The sequence below is a fragment of the Cornus florida genome, unplaced genomic scaffold (assembly GCF_030987335.1).
Source record: "Cornus florida cultivar Cherokee Brave unplaced genomic scaffold, ASM3098733v1 CherokeeBrave_3.0.0_Hap2_Chr07, whole genome shotgun sequence".
Taxonomy (NCBI): Eukaryota; Viridiplantae; Streptophyta; class Magnoliopsida; order Cornales; family Cornaceae; genus Cornus; species Cornus florida.
Genome location: NW_026775577.1, coordinates 30336609 through 30348838, shown reverse-complemented (window position 1 = coordinate 30348838; position 12230 = coordinate 30336609). Strand labels below are relative to the sequence as shown.

General features: G+C 35.8%; 1 protein-coding gene across 1 annotated transcript; it reads right to left on the bottom strand.

Moving 5' to 3' along the window:
- Positions 1-2785: 2785 nt before the first annotated feature.
- On the bottom strand, positions 2786-4396 carry LOC132316534 (uncharacterized). The gene has a single exon (XM_059815007.1). It carries the CDS (start codon positions 4394-4396, stop codon positions 2786-2788), a length of 1611 nt encoding a protein of 536 aa, XP_059670990.1.
- Positions 4397-12230: the final 7834 nt, after the last annotated feature.

Below are 12230 nucleotides of genomic sequence, written 5' to 3'. Positions count from 1 at the left end.
GATTACGTACTTAAATGGTATTTTGATTAATTGTAAATTAAATGTTTTCGTTTCTTTTATTATTTTATTTTATTTTTCTTTTATGGTTATGGTTAGTAGTAATTGGCCAACCAATTGGGTCCCATGGACTACTTGGATAGGAGGTTGGATGTGTATGGATTATTACCCGTGAATAGTTGTGTATGTATATATAGAGATATATATTATATACATATATAAAAAGGAAAGTAATTTATTAATTACTTTTATGGTAACTTGGGTAGTAATATTTAATCTGATGTATATGTTTTATATTTAAATAATAAAAATATACATAGATTTGATACGTGTTATGTTTTAAGTTACTTTATAATATTATGGTAACTTAAGTATTATTGGATAATCTATTAATAAATAATGGAATGTTTATAATTTATTTATTTAATAAACATATACATAAATTATATACGTAACATATTTTACTTACCTTTTTAATATATATAAAAGAGAAAGTAATTTATTAATTACTTTTATGGTAACTTGGGTAGTAATATTTAATCTGATGTATATGTTTTATATTTAAATAATAAAAATATACATAGATTTGATACGTGTTATATTTTAAGTTACTTTATAATATTATGGTAATTAAGTATTATTGGATAATTCATTAATAAATAATGGGATGTGTATAATTTATTTATTTAATAAAGATATACATTAATTATATACGTAACATATTTTACTTACCTTTTTAATATTTTATTTTTTTATTTTTTTTTAAGTTGACTTGGATTGGGAAAAAGGGTTAGGATTATTTTATTTAGCCTATAAATATATAGCTACAGGTTGTAAAGGGGGGTTAAAAATATTCACGTGATATATTCTAGAGAGAGAAAGTTAGAGAAGGAAGGAAGGAGGAGAAAAATTCTGTAGAGAGAAGATCAAGGAAGAAGAAATTTAACTTTCGATCCGAAAGTTTAAGGCAAGTTCTTCTTCTATCTCTTTCCCTTTGATTCGTGTTTCTATGCATGCCTAGGAAATTCCAGAATTTATTAAACACATAAAATTAAATAATTATGCATGTTTAATTGGATTAGAACATAGGTTTTATGAAATTGGTTCATATCTGCTCTTGTGTTATGAATTGATAAATGCATGATTTTGATTTGATTTCCGGTGTGAATTTTTATATGTTTACATTATGTATTTTTTCATATCTGTGGAATGATGGAACGTAGAAACATGGCTAGGATTCCTGAACATTAAATAGGAACTAGGTTTGGGTTTAAATAAATTTAAATAGACTCAATCATAATGATGCTTGCTATTTGAATGTTTTAAACAAACGAATGAATTTAATCTTTTAATATGTTTAAGCAATTGAGATTAAATGTGTTGGATGAATTGGATACGGAGAATACTTATTTGACGGTATAATAAAATATCATCATGTATAAGATTCAGTTTGTGTAGGACATATGATATAGGAAGCTTAAATAAATAATAAGTCATTCCTATTTTGTGATAACTTGATATCATAGTATCATAGTTATTTCTAGATTATTTGATGTATTTCCTTAATCGTTACATCAATCGTTATATTATGTGGTTTAATGCACCGGTATGGGACGGTGGCATTCTAGGGACGGATTAACTTATCAGTTAAGTCCTACCTATTTTATATAAGGGAATGGATTAACTAAAATGTTAAGTCCTACTTATATTCAAGTCAGGTCAGCTGAACAAGTTGAATGACTTATGGAGGATTAATTTATTATATAAGGGAATGGATTAACTAAAATGTTAAGTCCTACTTATATTCAAGTCAGGTCAGCTGAACAAGTTGAATGACTTATGGAGGATTAATTTATACTGGATAGGATGGTTACTAAATTATATATATATAAGTATGGTGCCATGATATGAGCTTGAGTCTCAGGATCAGTGGTTAGGGTGCGTATATTGCCAGGGATGTGTAGCTAGATATAGTGTAGTTGTGTACTCTGGTAGGTCTAGGTACTCATGCCCATTATATGTGCGTTTTGCGTGTTACCTACTATTCAGGTTGAGACAACCATATAGTCTAGTGAGGTTCCTTTAGTGTGTGTGTATATATATATATATATATATATATATATATATATATATATATATATATATACGGACTACTAGTTACTGTTGGATTGACTAGGATGTATATGTGTATCGGATCTCTGTTTGGACTGTAGTATAGTAGAACTTGTTTGTGGGCCTGACCCACCATTATTTTTCAGGTGTTCGTCAGGAGTAGAGGTTATTCGTGCTGAGCGAGGATCAATCTACTTCATTCTTCCGATGCTACATAAGAGTTCCTTTATGATTCAGTTTCCTGATTTAGACAGTTATTACTGTCATTTGTTTAGTTTGGATTTTCTAGGGGTCCACACAGTTTGGATTCTCGAGTTGTATTTTGGAGGATCAGTTGTATCAGAAGAGTTTATTAACTAATGGAAATATATTCTGAGGTTTATTATTAGATTATCATTTTAGTTTCTTATCAGCATTTTATTTATTCTTCTTTATTCTTTTGTACTCTGTGTTCGTTTATCATCAATTTGTTTTGATATCCTTGGGTATTCGGGCGTGGGCCTGGCCAACCTGCATTCGAAAATCCGAGGGTATCACAGACCCTATCCACCTTTCTAGGTGGAAGAACTGTTTGCCAAACCATATCGCCCTCTGTAAATAACTTGAACTTCACCCTTTTATTGTAAGCCCTCATGACTTTTTCTTTATGCATTATAAGGTGATCCAAAGCAAGTTTCTAGACTTCATCTAACTCTTCCAACTCGGTAAGCATAACTTCGTTATAATCGGCAGGAATGAGATTTTGTTGCAAGGCAACCCTTGCTGATTTTACGTTTAACTCCATCGGCAACACTGCATTATGACCAAACGTTAGCCGATATGGAGTTGTCCCTGTACTTGTCCTTTTTGAGTTTTTATAGGCCCATAAGGCTTCTGAAAGGGCTTCATGCCAATGCCTCGGCTTGTCTTTTATCATCTTTTCAATAATTTCAATCACAACTTTATTTGATGCTTCTGCCTGGCCATTCCCTTGAGCATAATAAGGTATTGAGGTAACCATTTTCACTTGCATATCAATGCCGAGCTGTAACACTTCATTCGCTCGAAAAATATAACCATTATCGGCAACAATTGTTTCCGGTAATCCAAATCGATGAAAGATATGTCGCTCCAAAAACTGTATAACGGTATTATGAGTTACCGATACATATTCCTCGGCTTTTACCCATTTAGTAAAATAATCAGTAGCGAGAATAATCCAGTGATGACCCTTTGATGAAGGAGGATTAATCTTGCCGATTAGATCCATAGCCCAACCTCTGAAAGGCCGTGGTTTAACTAGTAATTGTATTTCTATTGCTGGGACCCACTGCATTGGACCATGTTTTTGACAGTCTATATAGCCTTTTGCATAAGTCATACAATATTTTCTCATTCCTGCCCAATAATATCCATATCGGCGTATCAACCACCTCATTTTTATGCCAGCTTGGTGAGCTCCACATATCCCTTCATGTACCTCAACCATGATCTTCAAACCTTCAAACTTGCTAATGCACTGAAATAATAAACCATCATCAGCCGATCTTCTATAAAGATCTCCATCCATAAGCACATAATCAACTGCATTTCTTCTAATTCTTCGATCAGCTTCAGGAGTTGGACGTTGCAAGAACAAGATGTAAGGAATTCGCCAATCATCATCATCCAATTCGGCAACATCAGTGGCAAAGACTTCTTCCATAATTTGATTTCTTGTTTCAGCTGATGGAAAAGATCGGCGTGTAATCTTCATTACTCTTTCCTTCATTCCACTCGGCACCTTAACTCCTGAAGCCGTCTGTGCTAAATCATTAGCTATTTTATTCATGACCCTTGGTCTATATTCCAAAGTCACATTGTGAAATTGGTTAACCAATTGGGTTGCCAATGAATGGAATGATCTTAATTGCCAATTCAAACATTTAAAGTCTTCTGAGATTTGATTAATCACTAAACTTGAATCTCCCACAATGTGGACAGCTTTGACTGCCATTTCTAACAGAATTTCCAAGCCGATAATCAATGCTTTATACTCAGCTTGATTATTAGAGCAACTGAAATCTAAAAAGAAGGAAAACGAAATTTGATTCCCTGTTAGGGATATTATAACTATACCAGCACCCGAGCCTTCACTGGTACTTGACCCATCGAACATTAAAGTCCATGGAGTCATGAATATGGATGCCGAGTCAAGCTCATCAAATACTTGTGACTCAATTTTGGGCAAGGGATGATCGGCAAGAAAATCTGCCAATGCTCTTCCCTTAATTGCCTTTTGTGGAACATATGCAAAGTTGAATTCCATTAGCGCCAAAGCCCACTTACCAATCCATCATGTGATTAATGGCCTTGATAGCATATACTTTATAAGATCGGTTTGGCAAATAATATAAACCAAAACAGGCAACATATAGACTCTTAATTTCATTGCTGCAAAATACAAGGCCAAACATAATTTCTCAATCGGTATATATCTACACTCGACTGGAGTTAAAACCCGACTAAGGTAATATATTGCTTGTTCACTTCCTGCTTCATTCTCTTGTGCTAACATAGCTCCAATGGATTCTTCAGCAACCGATAAGTATAATTTCATCGGCCATTTCTTCCTTAGTAGCATCATGATAGGAGGACTCGACAAGTATTGCTTAATCTGGTCAAATACCCTTTGATGAATATCATCCCCTTTTAATTCTTCCATAGGCTTCAACTTGAGTAGCGGGGAAAACACATGTAACTTTCCAGCTGTATTAGTAATAAATCTCCTAAGATAATTCACTTGTCCAAGTAACCTCTGTAACTGTTTCTTGCTTTTCGGTGCACTAGCATCAATAATCGTCTTAGCTTTATTCCCATCGATCTCTATACCCCTTTGATGAACCAAGAAACCCAAAAAGTTTCCTGCCGATACTCCAAAGGCACACTTTATTGAATTCATTTTTAGCTTATGAGCCCTCATCCTCTCAAAAGATGCTTTGAGGTGGACTAGATTCTCTTTCCTCATGGTTGATTTCACCACCACATCATCAATGTACACCTCCATAAACTTGCCGAGCATATCATGAAAAATAGAATTCATGGCTCGTTGATATGTGGCCCCAGCATTTTTCAACCTAAAAGGCATCACCACCCATTCAAAAGTTCCAATCGATCCAAGACACCTAAAAGCTGTCTTTGGAATGTCTTCCTCGGCTATATAAATCTGATTATAGCCTGTGTGACGGCCCAAGTTTTGTAAACCCGGTGCGTCAGTGATGACCAAAAGATGACCCGATAACGGATCCGAAATGCGGAAGTGAAAGGTGAAACAACAGTCTCTAGAGATACAATGCGTCCCTAAGACACCAATGTGACCCTCAATGAGGTCATGGAACCCAAAGGAAAACAAATGCGGAAGTGTCGTTTAAAAAACGGACAAAAAGGAACCTAGGGGCAAAATGGTTATTTTGTAAAAAAGTGGATTCAAGTGCTATTGAGCACACCACTGGGAAGATAATGAAAAACTAATCATGATGGACTCAAGAATTTTATTATTCGGATTCCAGACGAAGGAAAAACAACAAAACAAAGAAAAACGAGCAATAAAGCAAAAGGGGTAAACTGGTAATTATCCAGAAATATCTGGGTGCAACCAAGCGCACCATTGGATAGAAAATGAAAAATTAATCAATTTTTATAAAAAAATTCACTTGATTTCGAGTCCGGATGAGGGAGAAAGGTTAAAAACAAAATCGACGTCGCGGCGGCCCGACGAAGGCCGTGACAGCTACAGTGCCGTTAACCCACTACTGCTGCAACTGAGAGTAAAAACGGGTATCTAAACGGACTTTTCTAGAAAAACTCAAAGAAGAAACACCCCTTAAAATCAAGTTTCCTAGCCCAAAAGCGAACGAAAACAAAAAAAAATGCATTGTTAAATATCCAGAATGCCCCCAAGAAAATCTGGTCAAGGGGGTAAAAATTTCTCCGAGCTGCTGCCCAAAGAAAGGAAATAAGGCTTCGGGAGGTTTTTAAATTGCCTAAATTGAAAATGCAATATTAAAATACACCCACAAGACCCCCAGAAGTTTCGGATTGGTCGTCACACTTTTCGAAAAAAAGTCGATGAATAGTACCAAGTACATTTGCACTAAAAATCTGCAAAACCTGGCAGCAAGGATTTTTCAGACAAATATGGATTTTTGAGGGCCAATATGGCATTTTCTGGAAAAACACAAAGAAGAAACCCCCCTCAAAATTGAGTTTTCTATGTGACTCATAAGGAAAAATGAAAAAAACACATTGTAAAATACTCGAAATGCCCCTGGAACAGAATAGGGTAAAACTCCCTAAAAATGCTACTTAGAGTTTTTGTTTCATCAAGGATGGTGTTGTTTGCCAAAGTGATTATGCAAGTGCATGCAATATGATAAATTAGATGTACCAACATAGCCTAAAGTCTTTTTACATTCCATTAACAAGTTTTAGCATATAAAGCCTCCATAGTTGATAAAAATACATTTTCAAGCAAAATATGGCACCAATTGAATACAAGTGCAAATATAAACTTGCTTGGCCCTTGGCCTCATGTCCTACATGTCAAATGCATTAAAATGAGTGTATTTATGTACATTTTACATACGTAGAATCGAAGAATACAAGTTTGATACATAAAGCTACCAAACGATCCAAGGCAATGAAATCTTCAAGTCTTGAATCTTGTACCTGAAATATACTCCAGTATCGTAGGGGTGAGTAACATAAAGCTACTCGTAGGCGATGAGCATGCATCGACCTAGCATTTTACAATTTCATCACCTTAAGGTGAAACATATTAAAGGGGTTCATGCCACCTAACGTCTATGTCAAAATGAGACTCAGGAAGCATCCTAAGCTACCTTAAAACATTTCTAGCATAATCATATTGTTCATGCAATTCAAACGACATGGAAACATGTTATACAAAGCAACAAGATATAGATTCTCAAAGTCTTCAACTTGAAATCCAAGATACGAAAAAAATAAGAGTGGGTCATGCCACCTAATGTCTATGTTCAAAGTGAATCTATAGGATCATTCCTAAACTACATTTGAACATCAAAACATAAATTATGATATCGATGCAATTTAACCAACATTGGAACTTCCAATACAACGCTTAAAGCATGATTTCTCAAAGTTAACATCTTGTAACTTAAAATGGGAAATCAAACAAAGAACAACAAGTTACGATATCATCTAGTTATCAACTTGAAATGAAATACGAAATCAAACAAAGTGGATACTCGGACGTCACGACGGATCAGACCGACAACATAGTTACTTTAGGGTTACTAGCCCATGGGTAACCTCCCTATGTGCGCACTAGACTATATAGAGGGATAATCCCCCGTACTAAAACCAAGTCCTAGCTGTAGCCAAACAACGACATCCCCAAGTTTCTAAAATCAACAAATTGTGCAACAACGTATATATATATCAACATGTATATACAAGATATCAACTATTTACCAAGCACAATCCAATTTTGGAAACTTATACAATACATGCTCAAAGTCTACAACTACTACGGTATGAAAGATGTCAAATACAAAGTGTGCAATTCCTTACACATAGCAACAATATATTCAATAAGGAAAAACATATTCTCATGAATATAAAAGTAATAACTATGTTATCCAATACTCAAAAGTAATCAAGTGAACATACACCAAATCCAAATCCATGATTTAAATATAAAAACAACTTCCAAAATGCAATTAAATCCATGGAGCAATAAAATATAAATTAATTAAACATAAATAGTTAAATTCTCTAAATCCCAAGTTAATTCCAAATAACCTCAATTTAATATATTTTGAAGGACATGTCATGGTCATTACATATATATCATCAAATGACAAGTTAAATGACTAAAACACTTAAAACAAAATTAATCAAGCTAATTAATTAATTTCCTCTAGATTTTTAACAATTCCAAATGCCCTCAATTTAATCTATGTTAAAGAACATGCCAAGGCCTATCCAAATATCACATTATATCATAATTTCATGTTTGCTATCACCATGTGAATTAAACTTTCACAAAAGATAAATATTAAATAAATTTTGTAATTCTTGTCCAAATACCCCAAATTTAATATATGTTAATCAACATACTAAAACTTAATTTCCTAGCATGCCACAATTTAATTTCATGTTATACACAAAACCATATGAATTAAATCTCAAATATAGAATTTAATTAAATTAAATTCTAAATTTTAAACAAAACATGCTCACAAATTGTATATGCTCATATAACAATCAATACAACATAAATATAATCCTAAGACACCCGCTACCTCAATTTGAGATGAAAATCTCAAAAGCCATCAAAATGAAACGGCTCCGAATCTGACGAAACTTCTAGGTTTTGTCGGGGACAACACGATCTATATGAATCTCCAAGAAGCCCCATGAAAATCCAAACTTGGCCTAAATCCCAAACTCAAAATTTGGTCAGAAATGGTTTCTGATAAGGGATAATGGTAGAGCACGACGGTGCGAGCAACATTTGCAAAAGCCGAAGGATTTTCATTTAGGAAAAGTAGGTTAAAGGAGGAGAGAGAAGATGGCAGCTCCATGGGTATCCATGGCTGCCTTTGGTCGTGCAAGGAGAGGAGGAAGAAGAAGAAAATCTAATTTTTCTTCTTTAAGGCACCTATTTATAGTAAATCACAAAAAGTGCCCCGAAAGGGCCCCGCCGGGTCCGGAAAAGTGGATTTTTAGCTAACGCTCTCAAACGACAAAACTTAATGAACAAAAAAGATTCAAAATGAGAAAATATGAACAACGGAAGAAACAGCATTGAAAATTGAGTCCTGAGCAGAAAGTTATGCCCCGAACAAGTTCGGCGGCAACCGGGTCCAGAAACTCTGAAACTGGAGAAAAACGACCAGAACGGAATTCTATGAATTTACAAGTCAACAAAAAGTGAAAATGAATTCCGTACAAGGATCCAGGCTCCAGACAAGACATTTTACAATAACTTTCGTTAATTGCACAATGGCTCCTACAAAAAAGGTTAACTGCGAAACTGCCCCAGAATGGAAATATCTTCCAAAAGATATTTTCTTAGATGCCCCTGAAATAAAATATCTTCAAAAGATATTTATGAAAAACACCCCAAGAAATGAAATTAATTCCAAAGATTTATGCATCCATGCCCCTATAGGCACCGGGAGCAACAAAAGTACTTTCTTGCAAAAGTAAAGATACGTATTTTGTGGAAACCACTCACAATAAGGATACGTGAAGTCAAAAACCAACTCCGAGCACAAGAAGTGAGGTTGTGCCAAAAATTGACAAACGGAGATAAGACGAAATAGGAAAAATGACAGAATAGGGAAAAGACGAAATAGTGCATGCTGTCCAAAAACGAAAAATGCGAAAATGACTCGGTCCTCAAAGGAAGTTGTCAATTCACATGAAAGAGTCTCAGAAACCAATTCTAAGTACTCGAGATGACACTAAGCGACGAAAAACCATCCACAGAAAAGAAAAGACAACGGAAAAAATTTATCCGCAAAATTTGAGGAAAAAGGGAAAAGGAAGAAAATGACCGGGTCATTACAGCCGGAGTGTCCATCCATAAAAGACATAATTTGGTGCTTTGCAGCCGCATTAATCAGCTGATCGGCTATCGGCATTGGATATTCATCTTTTGGAGTTGCCAAATTTATGTTTCGGAAATCAACACATATACGTAATTTTCCATTCTTCTTGATAACAGGGACAACATTTGATAACCATTCAACATACCTCGTAGTTCGAATGAAGCCAACATCCAACAATCGTTCGATTTCCATCTTGACTTTGTCTACTACTTTTTGAGACATTCGACGAAGTGGCTATTTATATGGCTTGTAGCCATCTTTAATAGGCAACCAATGTTCCACCAAATCTCTGGATAAACCCGGCATTTCTTCATAGTTCCAAGCAAAACAGTCACTGTATTGTTTTAACATGCCGATAACCTCGGCTTGTAATTCTGGTTCTAACAGTGCACTAATATAAGTAGGTCTAGGCTCTGTGTCAGTGCCTAAATTCACCTCCTTTAAAGGATCCTGAGTGTTTGCTTTAAGATCATCGAGCTTTGCTGGCGCTAACTCCAAGTCTTCCAACTGAATTGCATCCAACTTTTCATTACTGAACTGATCGATCTCAGTAAGATTGATTGATGGTCCTAGCTCTATTATTGCTTCTTTCTCTAGCCTTTTTTCGGCTATGTACGCTTGAAGCCTGATGCAAGCGGCCCTAAAGGCCTACTGCCGAGCAGCTTCCCTTTTAAGTTTCGCTTCCATTAATAACTTCTTCAATTATAGCAAGCCGAAGGAATTCTACTTTCGGCCTAGAATTCTCCTGCTGTAACTCGCCTATTTCACGATCGGCAAGACTTCTTCTCATAGTTGCCGAGGTTGGTCTTCCATCGGCTCCTATTCCTATAAACCAGATAGGAACACATTCTTCGTCATATAAAACAGCATCTGCCGAATACACTTTTGCCACAAATGGCTTATCATCGGCATTTACTATTTTTACTTTATCTCCATCCCAAAAAATCAGCATCTGATGTAATGATGATGGGATGCACATATTTGGATTAATCTAATCACGGCCTAATAACAAATTATAGGAAGCCATAGATTCAACAATAAAAAATGCCGCATAAGACGTCCCACCTTCAACCTCTACTTCTAAAGGAAGGATCCCTTTAGTGCTAGTAGAACCTCCGTTGAAACCATAAATTGCTACATCAGTAGGAATAACATCTTCTATACTTTTGCTGAGTTTCTTCAATGTGTTTGCTGGAATAACATTCAAAACCGAGCCATTGTCTACCAAGACTCGATTAATAGATTGACCTTCTACCCATACCTTAGCATACAAAGGCCTGAGTTGTTGAGTCATTGCTAACAAAGGTTTTCAAAAACCACAATCTCTGCCGATTATGAGGAAAGAATTGATAAATTCCGAATCGGCTGAGTTTCCTTCTCATTCTTCTCAGTATTTGCATTTGATGCCGATGGAGCTTAGAACATTGCTGGTAATACAAATGCCATGTTACATGACATCTCGTCTGGGAAACTACCAAACTGAATTCTGAATTCATTGTTACGTCTAGGCCACATCGGTTGATGCTCTTCATCCAGGTTATCTTTATCTGGAATGCTGATAACCTCGGCTTGCACTACTTTGCTTCCTCCTTCAGCTTTTCTTTTTTCCTCGGCCCTTCTCCTTTGTTCTTTATGCTTCTGAGTTCGAGTTAGGCCCCCATTCTGAGATTGTTGAGCTTTAGGGAACTTTGGATTAACTCGAGTCCATCTATCTTCAGTCGAGTCTGTCCTTGGTTTCACAGTTCGTACTCTATATGAATTAGCTCCTTTAGGTACCCAAATCTCTGACTGAACTGGTGACTGCCTCTTAAAACTGGGATGCCGATTTTAGGAATGAAATCGGCTAGATATATCACCTTACCGAGTTGGCCTTCCTGCTTTCAAATGGTTATTGCTGGAATCACCTTGCCGAAGCTCCTCCCCGGGCTTCAACAGGAAAATAAGCCTCTCAAGAATTCCTTTCTTCTTTGGTTGAACCTCCATTGGCACGTCTTCCTCTGGTTGTTGCTTTCCTTTGCAATTTGGGCAACAACCATTATCAATCAAGGCTAATTGAGCCTCACTTAATTGCTTATGCAATTTTGCCATCTTTTCAGGTGTCGCAGTTGATGAAAGGAACTCACCAGATAACTTCTCTGCCTCCTGCCGATTCTCTCGCTTGGCTAAGCTTATTACATTTGTAGATGTGATTGTTGGAAATGGATTAGTATCCACCTTCATGGTCTCTGGAGTTTTCTTTGGGAACTTTAAAGTGCCTTCGTCAATAGCTTTCTGCAATACATCTCGTTGAACAGTACAATCATTAGTAGCATGGTTCCAAGAGTTATGATGCTTACAATACTATTTTCCCTTCAAGTCACTTGCCGATGGAATCTTATGCCCTTTAGGCAAAGATATCATTTTATCGGCCATCAAGTGATAAAAAATTTGATCTGTTTTCGATAAGTCGAAATAATAACTTTTCTCTGTATCGGCAAGACCTTTCCTTGCTGCTGATGTTAA

Bases quoted from the DNA above. Each gene is read 5' to 3' on its own strand.
- LOC132316534 (XM_059815007.1), bottom strand. From the start codon at position 4,396: ATGGAATTCAACTTTGCATATGTTCCACAAAAGGCAATTAAGGGAAGA.